This window comes from Melozone crissalis, unplaced genomic scaffold (assembly GCF_028551555.1).
Source record: "Melozone crissalis strain CALT ecotype California unplaced genomic scaffold, PUWL_Pcris_2 ptg000018l_1, whole genome shotgun sequence".
NCBI lineage: Eukaryota > Metazoa > Chordata > Aves > Passeriformes > Passerellidae > Melozone > Melozone crissalis.
Genome location: NW_026535796.1, coordinates 2,610,230 through 2,631,616, shown reverse-complemented (window position 1 = coordinate 2,631,616; position 21,387 = coordinate 2,610,230). Strand labels below are relative to the sequence as shown.

Below are 21,387 nucleotides of genomic sequence, written 5' to 3'. Positions count from 1 at the left end.
CATCTTTAATATCAGAGCACTCAGTGAATACAACCACTAGAAGCCCCTCTCAATGAATCTCCATTGCCATCAGAGGACTCCCAGTAGGAAGTGGATGCATGGAAGGGAGTTCTAGGAAACTGGTATTAATGTTTTTGTTTAAGGTGGTGTGAAAAATGCATGTATTTTATGATTGGCTTTTTGCAAATATTAAAATGAATATTGCATGTGTTGTGTTAGAAAGTAATGCTGTATTAATTCTCTTAAGTCCTGTGTCAAATACAGTTTTCGGTTATGAAAATTGTTAAAATAGAAACTATGCTGTGTAAGATGCTTTGTTTAACAGAAAGGGCTTGCAGCGAGATAGCAGCCACAGGACACCTAAATCTTTCAGAGAAAGGGAATTTATTGCCTTCTTATCAGAAGAAACTAACTTCTTCCCGCCTTGGAGGGGCTGTTAGGATTAGAAGGAAGAAGCTGACACTGACCAGATGGAATCCTGTGTTTGAATGGAATTTATACATCATGCATGAAGTGTATGAATATGCAACGGGCTATTGTTCTTAAGGGTTAATCCTTTGTTAACAAGTGTCCTTTTTCCGGCTCGTGATGACCAGAAAAAGGTACCCGGACGTCCGTAACTCTTTGTTTTTATTGTCTCATGTTGTCTTAATTCAATATGTCCAAATTGTTATTACTCTAATTGTGGTACCATTTTTTAAACCATTTTATTATTATTAAACTTTTAAAAATTTTAGAAACAAGTGATTGGCGTTTTTCACAGTGTTCTTAAGAAAAGAAAAACTTTTTAATGTCTATATATGGTTATAGTGAATAAAAACATGGTTATAAAGTCTCACAACACACACAAAAAAATTGAGAGATCCTTCTGCATGTCCTGCTGCATAATACTTCCCTTGGTAACACCACTGGTGTGTGTTAGGAACTTTATTCTGTCTGATTTTGTTATCACTCCTAATCCATCCCATCCCATCCCATCCCATCCCGATGGGTTCCCAGTCCCTGGCATCTCCCTGGCTGCAGGTGTGGCCTGTTGGGCTCTGCTGCTGTCCAGTGGGAGATTTGGGATTGTTGGCACCCAGAGCCCTCCTGCCCCCACCAGCCCCTGTCTGCCTCATGCCTTGGGCTGGCTCCCTGGAACAGAGGCCAGAGCAGGTGAAGAGAATAAAAGGAGGCATTGATGAAAGGCCTTCAAAAGGTTCACCTTGGGCTCTCCAAGCCTCCGAGAGGGGCTGCACCCAAAATGGACAATGGCCATGAGTTTTCAGACAGATATACGTTTGATCCATTTACAAATCTGTGGTTAATCCTCCAATTTCAGCTTCAGGTAATGAAGTAATTTAGCCCCAGTTGGCCCTCCCTCAATTCAATTTTGTCTGTACTTTTCTGAGCCTGAGGCAGTAGAGTGTCCTTGAACTTCATGCCTAGAGGGATTGTTTTGTCTGACCAAAATGTGCAGACAGTTAACTAACACTTTTACATGGAGTTTAGAGTTATGCACTAATGCAGTACAGGATATGAAAAATAAAAAGGCTAAAATCCTAAGGCATCATGCCCCCTCTGACATCCTCTAGAAATTCCCCCCAGGCTGCCTTCCCCTCCAGACAGCCCCGCTCCTCTCCTGCCCCACTCAGGAGCCCCAGCAGTGTTTCTGCTCCTCCTGGCAATTCCATGCTTCTCCAGCCCAATGAACAGCAGTGGAGCCATCCCTGTAGTGCCTCTTGTTTGTGTCCAAAGGAGGTTGGGGGGCTGGAGAGCAGGGATGGAGCTGGGGAGGGGCATCTCCAAGAGAAAGACGGCCCCAAAGCCTTCCGGGGCAGGCTGGGGTGAGCAGCCCGTGGGGAGGGAGTGGAGCCTGAGGCCCGGGGCTGGGAGGGATGGGAAGGACGGGAGATGGGTGGGCTGCATGGGGAGTGGGATGGGAGGGTGGTGTGGGAGGGGTGGGACATGATGGAGCTGCTGGGAAAATGTGGTGGGAAGGTGTGGGATGTGGTGGGGCTGGAGAGAAGGTGTGGGGTGTGGTGGGGCTGGAGAGAAGGTGTGGGGTGTGGTGGGGCTGGTGGCCTCAGGGAAGCCATAGAGAGGGGGTTGATGCCCCGTGGTGCCCGTGGTGACAAACACAGGTGTCACCCTGCTCCTGGAAGGGGGTGGCTGTGCTGAGGATCACGGCCTCCTCCTCTCCTTGCTGCTGCACCACCTGAGCCTGCTGAGGGAGCAGCTGAAGGCAGTGGAGAGGAAGAATTTCTGAAGGGAGATACACCTTTGCACCTGGCTCACAAAATTAAAAATTAAAGATCTCATGGGAGATCTCTGCTGTGACACTCACAGAGCACTCAGGGTGGGGAATGCTGAGCCCCTGGGCCATCGTGTCCATGCCAGCCCAGCTCTGGGCACTGGGGATCATGGTTGCTGCAGGGAGCACAAGCCATGGCTGTGTCCCCTCTGACACCAAGAAGTTTAAGTCTATCAGCAAAATTGTGTTAGACTAATAAGAATTTTTTAGTCCAAATTTTGAATATATTGGAAATATATATGCCATAGACAGGTTCACAGAAACAACACATTTCAGGCATTTTTATGCATTATAATATCCCAGACTTTTTATAGATACTCCCAAATGTGGACCCAGTTTCTTACGTCATGGTATAGGTGTTTTGTTTCTTTTAATTAGTACTACAATATGCCATCTATCTTAGTTAAATCAATAACCTGGGGTATTTTTCAGTAAACAATATTTTATTAAATTTGATGTACAAGCCTAGGAAATGCCTCTCTTATTGCCATTGCAATTTATGTCTTGCAATTTATTAATTATGTCTTTTGGTATGTATAGGCCTCTGAAATACTAAGCCTCTCAAGATATCGTTCTTATTCTTTCACATCCAATTATTTCTAGTTATATGATAACCGTTAAAAGTACTTTATTGAGTTTTTTCTCCACCTATTAAGTTCTCTATGGGGTATGCGCTGATAAAGTTTTCTACTAGCACTCAGCCAACAGAGATCTAAATCAAAACCAGCTAAAAAAACACAGTCAAAAAAGCCTTGACTAATCAAACATAGTTCATTACAGAAATTCCTAAACAGTCACAGAATTCCTGACTAACTACCTCTCTGTCCCCTCCCTCCAGCCACATTCCCGGCCGGCAGCACCAGCCAGAGGAAGCCGGGAAGCGCTGGCAGAGGGGGCAAAGGCAGCTCAGGGTTCACGGTGCTGTTTATTGATATCAGACCTCAGTGGGATGCAGGAACCAGGGGCCAGGGGGAATTCTGGGGTCACAGCCATGTTGGGAAGGAGGCATTTGGGGAAAAGTGCTCTAGGACCTGTGAGGGAGGAGCAAATCCATGCTCCAATGTGCTCTGTGCAGAGCATCCCTCCCACATAGCCCTTTTCACTGCCTCTGCTCCCTTTCCCTGCAGGGATAAGGGTGGGAGGGTGATCCTCAGTCACTGCCCCATGGTCCTGCATGGGGGCACCTGAAGGGTTCAACAGGCTCAGACCCCCCTGTCCATGGTGGCATCATTACTGGGGGCAGTGCTCCCTTCTGGCTCCTCAAACACCTTCTGGAGGCACTCCCTGAGGGACCCCATGGAGCAGCGCCTCCAGCACTTTGTTCCTGAGATGTAGATGAGGGGGTTGATGCTGCTGTGCATGCAGGCAACCAGGAGAACAACCCGGGGGGACACAGTGGTTTAGCCGAGCTGCTGCAGGAAATTCCAGAGACTGAGGGGGAGAGTGAGGAGCACAGCCAGGAAGTCAATGATGTCAAGGCTCTTGGATTGCTGCTGCTGGGAGCTACCCCTGAAGTGAATGAAAAGGATTATGCTGGAAATGACCATGGATGGAGCAAAGACGAGGAAGTTGAGGATGTACAGGGAGATGAGAGCTCCCTGGCAGAGCTTGTGTTCCTGTGACTGGCACAGGGAATTCACTGCAGAAATGGCAGCAATGGCAGTGATGGAAAGGGCCCAAAGCACGGCATTGACCACCACCCATGAGAGGCCCTGGGGAAGATGGCAGAAGAGCCCAGGTGGGCAGAGCATGGACCTGCCCCTCTCGATGCTGATGCCGTCAGCCGGTACAGCCCTACGCTGTGGAACATCGGGAAGAGGAGGAAAAGGAAGCGTATGGATGCTGGGGGCATGATGGAGGAGCAGGAGAAATCCTTCAGCAGGAAGAGCAGAGCGGAGGGGACCATGAAGATGAGGAAGAGGAAGTTGATGATGGCCAGGACAAGGATGTAGGCAGTGATGGGTTTCATGGTGTCCCTGTGGATGCGGAACACGAGGAGCCCGAGCACAGCCCCGTTCCCAGCCAGCCCACAGAGGCAGATGAGCAGTGTCACACTGTGTGTGGCCATGCTGGGGACATCTGTGTCACATAGATGTTGCCCTTCAGTGGGTTAGTTGGCAGGGGGGGACACGATGTTCATCCCCTGGATGGATGCTGGGCAGGCAGTGGGATGTGGCCCCTGGCTGTGGTCAGAGTGGATGGGCAGTGAGTGCTTGGAGAATCCAGGGATGGACCATGTGGCTCCTCAGCAGCTCCCTGCAGTGGGAAGGATTCAGTGGGGAGGAGTGAGATGTGCAGGGGAGGAGGGCAGTGGAAATTTTGGGGTGTGAGAGGGAGGTGGGAGGGTTGGGCTGTTTGACAGGAGGCTGATAAATAACACAGAAAATAAACATTTTCAGTTCTTCTGAAGTTTTTTAAAAGAAAAGTTGCCGAAATTAAAACAATGTGTTATAGATGGATAATGGGATGATTGGCTCTCACAGTTAAGGGATGAATACTTTGTGAATATTAAGAGAAGCTTTATTGATATATAATTATTATTATTGCAGTCTGTTGTTTAGGTGTCCCCTGTTGTCCCCATAGTCCCCTTCCCTCCCCTCTGTACTGTTTCCATCAGAGATCCTGAGTCATCTAGGACAGGTGGAAAGAAGGGGTGTACAAAAGCTTGTTGCTGGGGGGGAAAGAGGTGTAGCATGAGGACACCTGACCCTCCAGTCAAGCTGCAGGAAAGCAGGCTCCAGCAATAAACACAAAGAAGGGCTGACTGACAGACTTTGGGAGGGGCCAGGTTTAGCTGATGCAACCCCTGTGGTATCAAATGTGAAGCCTCCATCTTGAAGATCAGCCAGCCACGTGGTGGGCAGCCATGAGGGAAGCTCCCAGGCCTGCTTGTCCCTATTTACTCCTTTTGTCGCGTTTTTTGTTAAGGTTTATTAAACCTTTAGAAATTTTAAAAAGTGGGTGATTGTTTCTCACAGGATGTAAAGGCTGGCACACAGGATGGCAAACATGGCAGGAACCCGTGGAGAAACAGATCAGTAGAGCTGCAGTGATTTTGGGGCAAATTCTGGAGGAAGAAACAACAGTGCTTGGCCAGAGGAAAAGTTCAAGGCAAGGGCACCTTTAATATGGCAGCATGCATTGAATATGACCACCAGAGAGACCCCTCTTAATAAACCTCCAGGATCATAAAAGGGCTTCCAGGAGGAGGTGGATGCATGGAAATGAATTCTAGGAAAATGGTGTTTGTGTATTAGATAAAAAAAAAAAACTTTTTAATGCCTACATCTGGTTCTAATGTGTGGGAACTCAGCACAGCATTCCTGATGTGCAGAGTCACCGAGACAACCCTTGGGGGACTCGGAAGTCCTGGAACGTTGCCAGAAGTGTTTGGTGGTTGGACTTTGATCCTGCACAGGAAGCAATACCTGTATGAGGATGGGAGGATCACACGGGGATAAATGGTGAAGGGATAGATTAATTATAGAGTGAAAACACAGGTTTTAGAATCTCGGTACAGGGGGGTTCTCGGGGACAAGATGGAGGAATTAGGGTGTGTCCTGTCCTCCTTCTTCTTCTTCTTGTCATCCATCTTTGGTGGTGATGGTTGCACTTTGAGATTGATTCTTACTGAATGTGCACTTGTCAATAAGGGTGAAAGGTACTGGGGAGAAAAGGTAAATATCTGCCACGTAGTTTTTGGTATAAAGATAAGTGACCGCCCCGAGGGCAGTCAGTGTGCTCATGGCTGGCTTGCTGTGGGGACCTCTGTCGGGCCGGGAGAAAATATTGTAGATAAGAATTAATAAACAACACTGAAGAACTGAAAAACCTGAAGACTCCTTTGGTCCTTTGGAGCGCGGGCTGCCCCAAAGCCATCCAGAGCCTTTCCAGGCCATTAGAACAGCCGAGGAACGGGACACTAATGGATTAATACCCCGTTGTAAAGTCTTACCATACACACCACACAAGGAGAGATCCCTCTGTGTCCTGTGCAGGTCAATGATTGCTCATGCTTTGAACTGTGTCATAAAGTTTGTTCTGGCCCATTTCAGTATTAGGATGCAGATGGGATGCACAGGAGGAGAGAGAGGAGCTGGGGAGGGCACTGCAGTCACTGGGAGAGGGTGTCAGGAACAGAGCAGCTGCTGCAGGAGAGGAAGGTGGGGTAGGGAGGAAGGCAAACATTCCACTGACCTGTTCCCTGTGGGGCAGCAGCAGGCAAAGGGGTCTGTGCAGATCAGCGGCGCTTCCTGGTCCCTCTTGCTCCTTTGGGATCCATGTCCTAAAGCGGCTCCTGGCAGGTCAGGGACACGAAGGAGAAAGTGTTCAGGTCACCAGGAGCTCCCCATTCATGCTGGCTCCTCTCTGTGCCCTGTCCTGGTGTTGTTTCCCAGGGCTCTGTGGAGTCATGGGGGGAGTGGGGGAATCAAAAATTGCAACTTTGCGTACTTCAGAAATTGAGTTCCTCTGAGGTGTTTATGTTGGGTGTGGGGTTTTTTTTGGTATATTTTTTTTCCTACAGCGGATGTGGGTTTTTTCAGATGCTCTAAATGAAGATTTTTGTGATTTGCTCCTCTTTCTCTCCTGATGAGAAACACTCCATCTCTGCAGAGTGTCCCATTCTCCAATTGCCTTCCGTCTCTAGATAGGTTCCTACCATTCCTCATTTCTCTTCCTCAAGGGGTCATTGTCCCTCCAGCAGCAGAGGGATGCTGATGGTGCTGGTGGCACTGGCAGTTCCGGCAGTGCTGCTGAGGCAGCTGGGTGCTTGCCATAAACAACTCCTGTTCCGGAAAGGGCTCTGAGATCATTGCAAAAACATGCTCTGGGCTGAGAAGCACAGCTGAGCTGCTTCCTCCTATCCCGATCCCATCCTCATCCCTGCTCTCCATTCTCACCCCATCCTATCACATCCCACAGGTTTCCCTGACGGAGCCGTTCCCCACTCCGAGCGTGGCCTGTCAGGCTCTGCTCTCCTCCAGTGGGGAGATTTGGGATTGTTGGCATCTAGACTCCCTCCAACCCGCTCCAAGCCTCTCCTGACCCCTGCAAAACTGCCTCCATCACCCCACACCATCCCCGGGGCCCCCTTTTCACCCCCAACAGCCCTGATCCTGCCATGATCCTTCTGGGACCCTCTGCAGTGTCCTTGCTCATCCTGGCCATAGGGTTCTAGGACCCAGGAGGGAGGAGGAAAGCCCAGCTCCGATGTGCTCCTCAGGATCACACAGGATGATAAACGTGGCTGTAGCCAGTGCAGAAACAGATTTGGAGGCCTGCAGTGGTTTTGGGGCAAGTTCTGTAACAAAAAGCAAGAGCACACGGCCAAAGGAAAAGTTCAAGGCAAGGTCACTTTAATGTCTCAGAGAATACAACCACCAGAGACACCCTCTGAATGATCCTCCAGGATCAGGGAAGGACTTGAAGAAGGAGGTGGATGCCTTTGAATGGGTACTAGGAATGTGATGTTTATGTACTAGATAGCAAACACATTAATGACTGTGTGTGGTTATGATGGATAAAACCCCTGTTGTAAAATCTCACGGCACAGACATCAGGGAGAGAACCTTCTGTGCAGGTAGGGAATTCCTACTTCCTAATGCTTCCCATTGAGTTAGAAAGTTTATTTCAGCTGATTCAATGACAGATGGAATGCACAGGGCAGGGAAGGGGTGGCTTGGGAGGGCCCAGCTGTCACCAGGACAGGGTGTCAGGAACAGAGCAGCTGCTGGAGGAGAGGAAGGTGGGATAGGGAGGAAGGCAAACATTCCACTGACCTGTTCCCTGTGGGGCAGCAGCAGGCAAAGGGCTCTGTGCAGATCAGCGGCGCTTCCTGGTCCCTCTTGCTCCTTTGGGATCCATGTCCTAAAGCGGCTCCTGGCAGGTCAGGGACATGAAGGAAAAAGTGCCCAGCTCACCAGGAGCTCCCCATTCCCATCCTGCTGGCTCCTCTCTGTGCCCTGTCCTGTTGTTGCTCCCCAAGGCTTGGTTGAATCACATGGGAGTGGGGAAGTCAAAAATTGTAACTTTACCTGCTTCAGAAATTCAGTTCGTCTGAGTCATTTATCATGTATGTGGTTTTTGGTTTCTTTTTATTTTTTTTTTTTTTTGTCTTCAGAGGAAGTAGCTTTTCTCAGAAGCTCTAAATGAAATTTTTTGTGATTGTGTCCTCATTCCCTCTTGCTGAAAAACACTCTTCCCTGCAGAGTGTCCCATTGTGCATCTGCCTTCCCTCACCTGACAGGGTTTTATCATTCCTCGTTTCTCTTGCCTGAGGGGTCATTGTCCCTGCAGCACCAGCTGGTGGTGCCGGTGGCACAGAAATGCTGCTGGCAGTGCTAGCAGTGCGGGTGAGGCAGCTGGGTGCTTCTCAGAAACAACTCCTGTTCCGGGAAGGGCTCTGAGATCATTGCAAAAACATGCTCTGGTCCCAAGGAAGCACAGTTGAGCTGCTTCCTCCTCCTATCCTGATCCCATCGTCATCCCTGCTCCCCATCCCCATCCCCATCCCACCCCACTCCCCATCCTCACCCCATCCTATCGCATCCCACAGCTTTCCCAGATGGAGCTGTTCCCCCACTCTGAGCGTAGCCTGTCAGGCTCTGCTCTCCTCCAGTGGGGAGATTTGTGATTGCCGGCATCCAGACCCCCTCCAACCCACTCTGAGCCTCTCCTGACCCCTCTGAAACTGCCTGCAACACCCCAGTCCATCCCTGGGGACCCCTGTGCCCCGGAAGAGCCCCGATCCTTCCCCGCTCCACCAGCGAGCCCTGGCAGTGTCTCTGCTCCTCCTGGCCATGGGGTTCTTAGACCTAAGAGGCAGGAGGAAAGCCCAGCTCCAATGTGCTCCAGAGCAGGACAGAGGATGGTAAATGTGGCTGGAGCCAGTGCAGAAACGGATTTGGAGGCCTGCAGTGGTTGGGGGCAAGTTCTGTAACAAAAAGCAAGAGCACGTGGCCAAAGGAAAAGTTCAAGGTACGGTCACCTTAAATATCAGAGCACTCAGTGAATACAATCACCAGAGACCCCTCCGAATGATCCTCCAGGGCCAGGAACGGACTTGGAGAAGGAGGTGGATGCATGGAAATGAGTATGGGGTGTGGTGGGGCTGGAGAGAAGGTGTGGGGTGTGGTGGGGCTGGAGAGAAGGTGTGGGGTGTGGTGGGGCTGGTGGCCTCAGGGTAGCCCCAGGGAGGGGGGTGATGCCCTGTAGAGCCCATGGTGACAAACACAGGTGTCACCCTGCTCCTGGAAGGGGGTGGCTGTGCTGAGGATCACGGCCTCCTCCTCTCCTTGCTGCTGCACCACCTGAGCCTGCTGAGGGAGCAGCTGAAGGCAGTGGAGAGGAAGAATTTCTGAAGGCAGAGACACCTTTGCACCTGGCTCACAAAACTAAAAATTAAAGATCTTTGAGGAGATCTTTGCTGTGACACTCACAGAGCCCTCGGGGTGGGGAATGCTGAGCCCCTGGGCCCTCATGTCCTTGCCAGCCCAGCTCTGGGCACTGGGGATCATGGTTGCTGAAGGGAGCACAAGCCATGGCTGTGTCCCCTCTGACATCACGAAGTTTAAGTCTAAAATCAAAAGTGTATTAGACTAATAATAATTTTGAGTTGAAATTGTGAACATATTGGAAGTTTATTTGCTATACTTATATACAAAGAAACAACAATTTTCAGGCATTTTATACACTATAATAGTCAAGATTTTTAATAGATTCTCCTCTTAGTGCTCCCAATTTATTATATTATGATATTGGTGTTTTGTTTGTTTTAATTCCTACCAGAACATGCCCTCCATCTTAGTTTAATGAATAACCTGTTTTTTCCCAGGCAAACAGTGTTTCGTAGGCAGTGCTTCAATGCCGGTGAAGAAACCCCTTGCCCTGTCTCCCTGCACTGTCGCTGGGAATGAGCGAGGGCCTGGGGAAAAAAAAGTGCTTTAAAATTTTTTATTACTTCTCATTATCATCCTCTGACTCTGTATATAATAAATTTCTTTATTACCATTTAATTTGAAACCATTTTCTATTCGTTAAAAGTTTTTTCTCCCAGTCCTCATCTGAACTTATGAGCCCTTTATTAATTTTTGTTTCCCTCTCCCCTGCCTAGCTGAGAGCAGGAGAAGGTGAGTGAACGGCTTTCACGGGTGCCTGGCGTTTGGCCAGTGCCAAACCAAGATAGGCTTGCAGCAAGTTATCAGCATCAGAGCCCACATTTCTTACTGACAATACCCTTGATGATGCAGTAAAAGCTATTGGAGACCAGATGTTGGGGTGCTGGGGTGCCGCTTGCAACCCTTCACCAGAGCTCATCCTCCTCCTCCTCAGCCTTGGGAATACTTGTGGTTGTTTTTTCCTGATCTCACCTTTTGCAAGCAGGGACACCTTCCACTAGACCGGGCTGCTTCAAAACCCCATCCAGCCTGGCCTGGAACACCTCCAGGGATGGGGAGGGCAGAGCATCTCTGGGAACCTGTGCCAGGGCCTCTTCACCCTGACAGGGAGGAATTTCTTCCCAATATTCCCCCTAACTCTGTTCTCTGGCAGTGGGAAGCCATTCCCCCGTGTCCTGTCACTTCAGGCCTTTGTCCAACACACCTCTCCAGGTCTTGGAGCCTCTTTAGGCCCTGGAAGGGGCTCTAAGGTCTCCCTGAAGCCTTCCCTTCTCCAGGCTGAACAACCCCAGCTCAGAGACCTCAGAGAAGCCACAGGGAGGGGGTGATGCCCTGTGGAGACAACAGTGACAAACACAGATGTCACCCTGCTCCTGGAAGGGGGTGGCTGTGCTGAGGAGCACGGAGTGCTCCTCCCCTTGGAGCTGCACCATCCCAGCCTGCTGAGGGAGAGGGCAAAGCCAGGGCAGAGGAAGAATTTCTGAAGGCACAAAACCACCAGCAAGGAAATCAGTAAAAAACAGCTTTATTATTAAGCAAACCAATGTGCTATCCCTATTTGTGTGTTTGTGTGTATTCAAGGGCATATGACAAAATGACAGCGTGGGTAAGGATTAAAAGGAAAATAGCTTAAATGCTTTCCAACACTCAAACAGTACTTCAGTTACAGCTTAAACTTATCAATTCAGAAGAGCAATATCACTTAGCAGCTTTTAACCCTATTTATGCCTGATAGAGAGAGCAGCATTTCTGCCACATTTGCCAGAGCAGATGCAGACGTGTGTGCACACAGCCAGCCAGGCAGGCAGAGTGAGTGCAAGGTGCCTGTGAGCAATTGCCCTGGCAGGCAGTGAAATGCTCCCTGCGGATCCCTTTGCATCTCCTCCCTGGGCCAAGGGCTGGGCCTGGAGCCCTGGCGGGATGGGCCCAGGAGCCGTGGGTGTTCGGGGATCAGCCCAGGGCAGCAGCCGGGAGAGATCCCAGCTGGGAGAGGCCCCAGTGCCAGGGAGCTTCTGCTCAGCGCTGCTGGGCCCAGCAGAGCTCCAAGGCTCTCCTTTGGGGCCGCTGCTCACAGGGCCCCAAGGCATGGGCGGCACTCACAGCAATGGTTCAGCCTGGCCACACTTGGGGCCGGCAGCTTCCTGGGACAGTGGGAGAGCAGGGATGCTGTGGCATCCAGGGCAGTACAAGAATTTGCAAGGCTGTTGATAAAAGGCCAGGAGGTGTTTGGACAGCAGCAGTTGCTGGGAGCAGAGGGTGTTTCTGATCAGCGCCACAGGAGCTGAGCCCAGGGGCTGCTCCTCAAGGCTGAGGCCTAAGGAGCCTTTCTGAGATCCCAGTGCAGCCTGATTTTAGGAAAATTGATCCACAAACATCAGAGGTTTATGTACGAACAGGAGACTGAGGAGTCCTTTGACTTTATTTGAGTAAAGGTAGAGGCTATGAGGCATTCCCCTGGGATCTCTCCAATTTTTGTGAGGGCACAGCCTCCCTTTTTGTTCTAATTTCCTGGGTGCGTTTCCCTACTCTCTTTCCCCACTGGCCCAGGTACTTGAGAGGTACAGACTCCCCTATACACCTGACACTAAAGAGTTCCCTCTTATGTATAACCCACCCTTTCAATTTTTAATTCTTACACAATTTAGGGGTTTTTCTTCCCCATTCTTTCTTTCACGTTTTGATGTCTAATTTCATTTATCAGCATACCTAAAGTTTCTTTGTAAATGGAAATATCTTCTTCCATTCATCAATCTGTGGAATCCTTCCCATTGTTTCTTTTATCTCCCAGTGCTAGTTGTATCTACCAGCAGACCCACAGCTTGTTTGTAAAGACAAATCCGCCATTGCTCTCATTGGAAAGGGGTTGGGTGATGCACCAGCACAGGGAGGGTGACACTTTAGATATTTATTCATCAGGTGAATTAAGCAGTCCCCCAGCCACAGTCCCAGCGTCCCTCAGCAGTGCAGCGGGAAGATTCAACAGGCTCAGAGCACTGTGTCCATGGCAGGATCATGGCTGTGGGCAGTGTCTGTCTCCTCAAAGACCCTCTGGAGGGAGAGCTGGAGGGACCCCACAGAGCAGGGCCTCCAGCACCTCCCCACCATGAAGTAGATGAAGGGTTTGATGGTGCTGTGGATGCAGGCGAGCAGGAAAACAACCTGGGAGGACACAATGGTGTAGCCGAGGTACTGCAGCAAATTCCAGAGGCTGAGGGGCAGAGTGAAGAGCACAATGAGGCAGATAACAATGTTGAGTCTCTTGGGTTGCTGCTGATGGGAGCCAGGCTTGACCTTAATGAAGAGGATTGTGCTGGAAATGAGCACGATGGGAGCACAGAGGAGAAGGTTGAAGGCGTGCACAGAGATGAGAGACAGCCAGCATTGCTCAGATAGCTGGACAAAACACAGAGAAATCATGGTGGCAAAGACAGTGATGAAAGTGATGAGCAGGACAAGCACCACCCATGACAGGTGTTGGGGACGCTGGCAGCAGAGCCAGAGGGGGAAGTGGATGGAGCGGCACCTCAGGATGCTGATGCATGTCAGTGTGTACAGACAAAAGGTGTGTGACACCAGTGGCACCCTGAAAAGAAACCACACATACTGCAAGGGCATGATGATAGAGCAGGACACATTCCCCAGCAGGAAGAGCAGAGGGGAGGGCAACAGAATAAGGAGGAAGAGGAAGTCCAGAAGAGTCAGCACGAGAATGTAAAGGATGGTGCTGTTCCTGGACAAACAGCAGGAGCCAAGGAGCCAGAGCACAGCCCCGTTCCCAGCCAGCCCACAGAGGCAGATGAGCAGGGTCACACTGTGTATGGCCACGCTGGTGACATCTGTCTCACACAGATCATCTCCTTCAGTGGGTGAGGCAGGAGATGGGGACACGGTGGTCACCTCCATGGATGGACGCTGGGCAGGCAGTGGGATGTGGCCCTGGCTGTGGTCAGAGTGGATGGGCAGTCAGTGCTTGGAGAATCCAGGGATGGACCATGTGGCTCCTCGGCAGCTCCCTGCAGTGGGAAGGATTCAGTGGGGAGGAGTGAGGTGGGAGGGTTGGGCTGTTCTGCAGGGAATATGAAAGTAAGGCACAGGGCAGAGAAGTGTTGAGCTGGGGAGGGCACTGGCGTCAGCAGGAGAGGATGGCAGGAACAGAGCAGCTGCTGCAGGAGAGGAAGGTGGGGTAGGGAGGAAGGCAAACATTCCACTGACCTGTTCCCTGTGGGGCAGCAGCAGGCAAAGGGGTCTGTGCAGATCAGCGGCGCTTCCTGGTCCCTCTTGCTCCTTTGGGATCCATGTCCTAAAGCGGCTCCTGGCAGGTCAGGGACATGAAGGAGAAAGTGCCCAGCTCACCAGGAGCTCCCCATTCCCGTCCTGCTGGCTCCTCTCTGTGTCCTGCCCTGGTGTTGCTCCCCAAGGCTCAATGGGGTCATAGGGCAGGTGAAAGTTGTTTTATAACTTCAGCTACGTCAGAGCTCTACTCCCTCAGAGTTATTTATCTTGATTATTTTTTTTTTCTTGACCCCAAAGGAATTGGCTTTTGTCAAAAGTCCACATGAAGAACTGTGAAAGTGGCTCCTCATTTTCTTCTCATTAGAAACACTCCTTCCCTGCACAATGTCCCATTCTCCAACTGTCTTCTCTCTACCATTCCTTATTTCTCTTCCCTGAGGGGTCATTGTCCCTCCAGCAGCAGAGGGATGCTGGTGGTGCTGGTGGCACTGGAATGCTGCTGGCAGTGCTGGCAGTGCTGGTGAAGCATCTGGCAGCTTGTCAGAAACTGCTCCCATTCTGGGAAGAGCTCCAGAACCATTGCCAAAGCTAGCCCTTTGCCCAACGAAGCAAAACTGAGGCAAGAATTCCCATTTTTGCATTCTCACCCAGGCTTGCAAAGCTCAAGGTAAGGACAGCACTCAGTTGCTTGCAGCCAGGCTATCAGCACTTGGAGCCCACGCTAATTACTGCCAATCCCCATGATGATGCAGTGAAAGCTATCAGGGACCAGGGTGCTGTGAACTCCCTGCCAGCCCTTCACCAGAGCTGCTCCTGCTCCTCCTCAATCCTGGGAACACTTGGGGTCATTTGTGACACCTGATCCCAGACTGTCGCTTTGCAAGCAGAGATAACGGCCCCTATACCAGATTGCTCCAAACCCCATCCAGCCTGGCCTTGGTGACTTTCAGAGATCCAGGGACAGCCAAAGCCTCACAGGGCAGCCTGTGCCAGGGCCTCAGCACCCTCACAGGGAAGGATTTCTTCCCTATATCCAATCTGACCCCACCCTCTGTCACTGGGAAGCCATTCCCCCTTGTCCTGTCACTCCATGCCCTTGTCCAAAATGCCTGTCCACCAGTTCTAGAGCCCCATCAGCTCCTGGAACATGAAGTTTTTGCCCTTGAAAGGATTGGGCTGGTGAGGGGATGTGAGATTCCATAGCTGGGGACACAAACACGGTGTCAGCAGGAAGAGAGGTGACAGTTCTGGTCCCAGGGCCAGCAGTTTCCAGCAGGAGCATCCCAGATCCCTGAGGCGCATGTCAGCCTGGGTGGGAATCATCTCACCTCAGCTTTCCAGGAATTCCTTGGAATTCTCTGTAGGCTGCTGCCTGACTGCAAAGGGAGGATGTAGAGGATGTAGCGGATGACTCAAGGGAAACCTGCAACTTTCTAAGGATTAAAGCCCAGAGAGCAGCATGGATTTGCCTCTTCTCGGAAGAAATGCCATTGCTGACATCCTAAATCATCCCTCTGCTGTGTGCCAGGCCTCCAGCTGAGCCAAAGAATTTTTTATTGCATAAATCTTCTTGGAAACTGTGTGGTGAAGGTGAAGTACCTCTGAAATTGTGGCATACACATGGCAAAACTAGATTTGAATCAGAAATCAAACTTTAAGAGGACATTTGTAGTGCAGGGTCCTTAGGATCCACCTCAGGAATGACAGGGGGTAAGTTAAGGCAGTTCAAAAGACAAGATTTCAAGATTGAAGTTGCTATAAAATAGAAGCTGAGATGGAGCCCAAGTGCTCTGGGCACAGGTGTGGTTGCTGAGGCTCTCTCCCGTTGCTCATTTCCCAGGCAGAGTGAAGAGCAGCTGAGGAGCAGAGCCCTGAGCCCGTGGCAGGCTCTGAGGCAGCTGCCTGTGTGTGAGAGCCCTGGAGAACACGAGGCAGCACGGAGAGCAGGGGCTGTGGCAGGAGCTGGGACAGAGCCCGCGCCGGACGCTGCTCGGGCTCAGCCCGCGGGCTGCGCTCCCCTTTCCCAAGGGACCATTCCAGGGAACCTCCTGCAGATCCCGGCCCAGGGACAGCAGCTGGAGCCTGGCAGCTGAGGGCAGTGCACTGCGGGCAAGTTCTCCAGGCTGCCAGAGGAAACGAGGTCAGACTCTTCTCTTCCACCTTCACCAGGGCCCCCTCATTGGGTGGAACCTGGTTATTGATTTTGGGGGCAGAATTGAGGTCTGTAGGGAATTCAAAGCTATAAATAGTGTGGGAAAATGGAGGGAATATTGTAATGAGTGTCCTGCTGAAGGAATCCAGCATCTCAGTGATATCAACTGATACCTGAGAGTCCAGCTCAGATCCATCCCAAAGCCATTTGCTCTCTGGTACCTCCATAGGCAATCCTCTCCTTCTCTAATTGTTTTCCTGCTCCAGCTCTGTCCTGTCCGCAGCCAGGAAGGAGGCATGTCCCTGGCTTTTGTGCCAGACACGCCAGACCAGGCTCCCACATCCTCCTTGCCATCTGTCCTGTCCCTCACCCCTCTTTGTGCTGCTCCACATGGAAGCTGTGGGTGGGAAAAGATGGAAAAGCCACGTTTGGGGGACAGCAGCGTTGCTCTGGTGTTTCTGTTTGTCACCCCTGCAGCTGTGTGAGGGCAGGAGAAGCAGCAGAGGTGTCACCATGAGCACTTTGTCCCCTGGCACAGAGGGAGCCAGCCCTGCCTGCTGGAGCCAGCCCAGTGGGAAGGCATCCCAGGGGAGCTGGAATGAGGAGAGCCACGACAACTGGAGCCAGTGTGACAGCAGGCAGTGGAGCAAAGTGCCTGTCCCACTGCTGCTGCTGCTGCTGTGCCTGTGTGGGATGGTGGGAATGGGGCTGTGCTCTGGCTCCTCAGCTTCTGCATCCACAGGAACCCCATCACCCCCTGTGTGCTCAGCCTGCCCATGGCTGGCTCCACCTTCCTGCTCTCCATCACCATCAGCCTGGGGATATTTTCTGTCTCAGAGAGCTTCTGCCACCAGCTGGGCTCGTGGGCTGTGACAGCTGGGCTGAAGGTCCCCATCCTCTTGGCTTTCACTGCTGCTGTCTCCTCTCTGACAGCCCTCAGTGCTGTCACAACTCTGTTTGTCCTCCCGTGTCCTGCTGGCCCTGCCACGGCTCCCAGTGCTTCCCGGTGCTCCTGTGTGCCCTGCTCTGGCTGCTCTCCTTGCTGCTCACTGCCACCCTCCATTGCTGCCCTTTGGTGCCCATGGCCTTGGTGCTGAGCTGCCCCTTCTCAGTGCTCAGCCTGCCCTGTTCTGCTCTGGCCCTGCTGGCCAGGCTCCTGTGCTGCTCATGGAAACAGCTCCCAGGGAAGCTCTGTGCCCTGCTCCTGCTGCTCCTGTCATCTCCTTCCCCTTCTTCACTGCTGATTTTGGGCACTGGCTCTTGCTGAGGGCGTTTGACTTCTCTGTCTTTGCCCCCAGCCCCTCTCTCCTGCTCACCTGTGCCCAGAGCAGTGCCCTCCCTCTGACTGACTGCCTGGCTGGGAGCTGTGCAAAGGAATTCATCCCCGCTGGTAGTGCTGCCTTGCAGAGGGCTTTTGAGGCTTTAGTGCCAGAGCCAGGGCATAGGGACAACCCAGTGGAACCATCATCAGGTGGAATCATCATGAAACAGAATCATCACAATATAGAACAGTAAAATATCCAGTCTTGGAAATTATCTCTACGGGTCTTGGTGTTGAGCTCCTGGCCCTGCACAGGACATGCCAATAATCCCAGCCTGTGCCTGAGAGCCTTGTCCAAATGCTCCTTGAGCTCTGTCAGGCTGGTGCTGTGTGCAGCAGGGGAACTCCTGCCTGGGACAGTTGTGGGTGCCACGAGGAATCCTCATGGAATGGTTTTGGTTGTGTCCTCTGGTTTATGGAAAATTTAGGAGGAAACCTTGAAATGGGATCCCTCTAGAAAACAAATTCAAGCAGCTCCCCTTCCCCAGCTGGTTCAGGAAAAGATTTCCTGAGAGAAAAGTTGAAAAAACTGTTTATTTAACAAGGAGATATTCACAAGCATAAGAAATGAAAACAATATGAAACAATAAAATCTCTTGCTGTTCTGAAGAGTTGGCAAATTCAGACAGTCCTTGTTGTGGAGTGTAGGTTGGCTCACTCAGTCCCTTATCAGTCCCTCTGGTGCTGGAAAATGCCGCATCCCAGGCCCCGGTGGGCCACAGGTGTGAGCTCCTGGTGCTCTTCTGGGTTTTCAGTCCAGAGCAGGTTTGAACAGTTCCAAGCCAAAGGAAAACCACAGTCCAGGGAACTTCTCTGCCTCAGCCAGCTGAAAAAAGCCTAAAAACAAAGGAGAGCTCTGTGCTGCATGTCTGTGCTGCAGACAGCACGGTCTGGGAGCAGGAATGGGGAGGAGTGAGCGCAGCTTCTGAAAACAAACTGCTGCCTCTGCTCTGCCCCTCTTTGCTCAAGAACCAGTCTGAAATGTGCAAAACCTATTTCTGGGCTAAACAGATGAATGGGGATGCAATTCAGCTCATAAAGTCACCCAGGACAAATTGGAAGGAACGGTAGAGATCATCTCATTTCATCTCTCCTTCTTCCATGGGCAGGGACCGCCAGGAAACGTTTTGCTTTGAAGTCTTGCTCTTTTGAAAGGAAGCTCAGGTAGGGAGTGGTCTGGGTGACAGTGGAGACAAGGAACATGCTGGGAAGCAGAAAAAGTACATGGAAGGATAATGGTCCTTCTGCATTTGCCTTGGGAGGGACGCCCTTGCTGAGTTGTTTTTCCCTGAACAAGGGGTTCCACCATGGAAAGTTTTGACTTTCGAATGGACAGGAAATGGGAGTCAAGGAGAGAAAAACCATCTCAAAAGTCAAAGTCTCTTCTGTTAATTATTACCAACTCCTTTAAGAAATGGTCGTTGGGTGTTTAACGTCATGTGTGTCTACAAATCCTGACTGCACACATGACTTTCATTCTCACTTCCCTTCCCAGAATCAGTGGCATGTTCGTTTTCCCTGGATTTAGGGTATTGGGAAAAGGAGGGACAAATTCCCCCTGAGCAAGAGATGTGGATGCTGCCCAGGTCTCTCCCAGGAGGAATCAGGAGCTCTTGGCACTGCCAACATCATCCCAAGCATTGCAGGCATGTGCCTTAGGAAGGGCTCTGGTAGCTCTGGTATGAGACAGGTGCCTGCCCTGCTCCCAGACCAGCCAGAGGCTTTAGAATGGGATAAAAGAAGGAAATGAGCCGTTTTGGACAGTGTTTTACCAAAGCAGGCCCTGCAGTGAAGTTTGGATGTTATTTATTCCACAAATTCTGAGCCAGGAATTACCGCTCTGGAAACAAAGATCAGGACAGGGTGGACTGTGGGTGGAGCTCCTGTGCAGAGTGGCTGTGCCGCTCCTCCTGAGGGTGGCCAGGTTCAGGATGGAGGTGCTCAAGGGCTTCCCTGGACACTGATGCTGGGGAACCAGAGCATGGATGGCCCCATTCTGCAGAACAGCAGCATAACCCCCTAATTTCTGTGCAATTCAATGGTCCAAGTATCTGGTGATGGGAATTTCCATGTTTAAAGCTCTTTTTGTTCACCTGTTCCAGGCTACAGTAGAGTTCACCCTTCATCCGGCACTTTGATATTCAGAAGGATTCAATTCTGGAATTCACGAATGTGAGACATTCCCACTGAAAGGATAAGGGAATGTTGCTGTCCCTCCCCAGCTCTGCAGCCCTACCTGGTGTCCCTTCCCATCAGCTGGGAATGCAGGGCTGGCTGTGCAGGACAGAACGGGAAGGATGCTCCCTGTGATCCCAACCCCTCTCCTGCCATCCAGAGGCACCAGCCATGCAGGGATTTGGGAAATCACCATGGCCAAGGCCATGAGGGTCATTGCATGGGGAATAGAGCTGGGGAACAGCACTGAGCCCAGCTGCACTGCTTGGAGCCATGTGGATCCAGGACGGAGGAGGAAAGCCATGATCCAGTGTGCTCCCTGCAGAGCATCCCACAAAAATCACCCAAGGCAATGCTCCTGCTCCCTTATCCTGCGTGAATACACCACCATAGGGAGGGTGATCCCATGGATATTTATTAATGAGAAGACTCAAGGAAACCCTCAGCCTCTGGCCGAGGTCCTTCAGCAGAGCAGTGGAAGTGATCAGCAGGCTCACATCCCTGTGTCCCTGAGGCACCATCGCTGTGGTCAGTTTTTTCTTTCTGCTCCTCAAAGACCCTCTGGAGGGAATCCCTGAGAGATCGCACTCTACAGAGCCTCCAGCAGCTCGCCATGGAGAAGGGTCTTGTGCACCACCCTGCCAAGAAGTAGATGAAGGGCTTGATGCCGCTGTTGATGCAGGTGAGCAGGAAAACCACCTGTGAGGACACATCGATGTAACCGAGCTGCTGCATAAAATGGCAGACGCTGAGGAGGAGAGTGAGGAGCACAGTGATGACGATAACGATGTCGCGCCTTTTGGGTTGCTGCTGCTGGGAGCCCGACTTGGCCTTAATGAAATCCATTGTGCTGGAAACGAGCATGGGTGCAACAAAGAAGAGGAGGATGAGGGTGTATGTGGAGATGAGAGGCGCACGACAGTACTTCTCCTCGTGTGATGGGCACAGGAAAGTCACTGCAGGAATGACAGCAAAGAGAGCAAAGAAGGCACAAGATTGGACACTTCCGACCACCAACCACATGCGCTCGGGAAGGTCATAGGGGTAGCAGCGCTGGAAGAGGTTGCGCACAAAAAGCACAGGGATACTGCGTATCAGCTGAAACAGCCCCCAGTAGTAGGAGACCACTGACATCCGGAAAAGGAAACTCAGGTACAGCAGGGGCATAATATGAGAGCAGGACACATCCTCCACCAGGAAGAGAAGGGCAGAGAGGACTGTGAAGAGAAGGAAGAGGAAATCAGTGACAGCCAAGTAAAAGATGCCAGAGTTACGGCTTTGCAGGCTGAGGAGGCCGATGACAGCCCCGTTCCCAGCCAGCCCACAGAGGCTGATGAGCAGTGTCACACTGTGGGTGGCCACTCTGGTGACATCTGTCTCACACAGATAATCTCCTTCAGTGGGTGAGGCAGGAGATGGGGACACGGTGGTCACCTCCATGGATGGACGCTGGGCAGGCAGTGGGATGTGGCCCCTGGCTGTGGTCAGAGTGGATGGGCAGTCAGTGCTTGGAGAATCCAGAGATGGACCATGTGGCTCCTCGGCAGCTCCCTGCAGTGGGAAGGATTCAGTGGGGAGGAGTGAGATGTGCAGGGGAGGAGAGCAGTGGAAATGGTGGGGTGGGAGAGGAAGATGGGAGGAACAGAGCAGCTGCTGCAGGAGAGGAAGGTGGGGTAGGGAGGAAGGCAAACATTCCACTGACCTGTTCCCTGTGGGGCAGCAGCAGGCAAAGGGGTCTGTGCAGATCAGCGGCGCTTCCTGGTCCCTCTTGCTCCTTTGGGATGCATGTCCTAAAGCGGCTCCTGCCAGGTCAGGG

General features: G+C 51.5%; 2 protein-coding genes and 1 pseudogene across 2 annotated transcripts; 1 reads left to right on the top strand and 2 right to left on the bottom strand.

Moving 5' to 3' along the window:
- Nucleotides 1–12,675: 12,675 nt before the first annotated feature.
- LOC128936968 (mas-related G-protein coupled receptor member H-like) lies at nt 12,676–13,593 on the bottom strand. The gene has a single exon (XM_054276281.1). The coding sequence runs from the start codon at nt 13,591–13,593 to the stop codon at nt 12,676–12,678; it is 918 nt and encodes a 305-aa protein (XP_054132256.1).
- A 3,154-nt stretch (nt 13,594–16,747) lies between these two features.
- On the top strand, nt 16,748–19,572 carry LOC128937088 (mas-related G-protein coupled receptor member D-like; annotated as a pseudogene).
- Nucleotides 19,573–19,988: 416 nt separating this feature from the next.
- On the bottom strand, nt 19,989–21,011 carry LOC128937087 (mas-related G-protein coupled receptor member X1-like). Its single transcript, XM_054276439.1, has one exon. The coding sequence runs from the start codon at nt 21,009–21,011 to the stop codon at nt 19,989–19,991; it is 1,023 nt and encodes a 340-aa protein (XP_054132414.1).
- Nucleotides 21,012–21,387: the final 376 nt, after the last annotated feature.

Bases quoted from the DNA above. Each gene is read 5' to 3' on its own strand.
- LOC128936968 (XM_054276281.1), bottom strand. From the start codon at position 13,593: ATGGAGGTGACCACCGTGTCCCCATCTCCTGCCTCACCCACTGAAGGA.
- LOC128937087 (XM_054276439.1), bottom strand. From the start codon at position 21,011: ATGGAGGTGACCACCGTGTCCCCATCTCCTGCCTCACCCACTGAAGGA.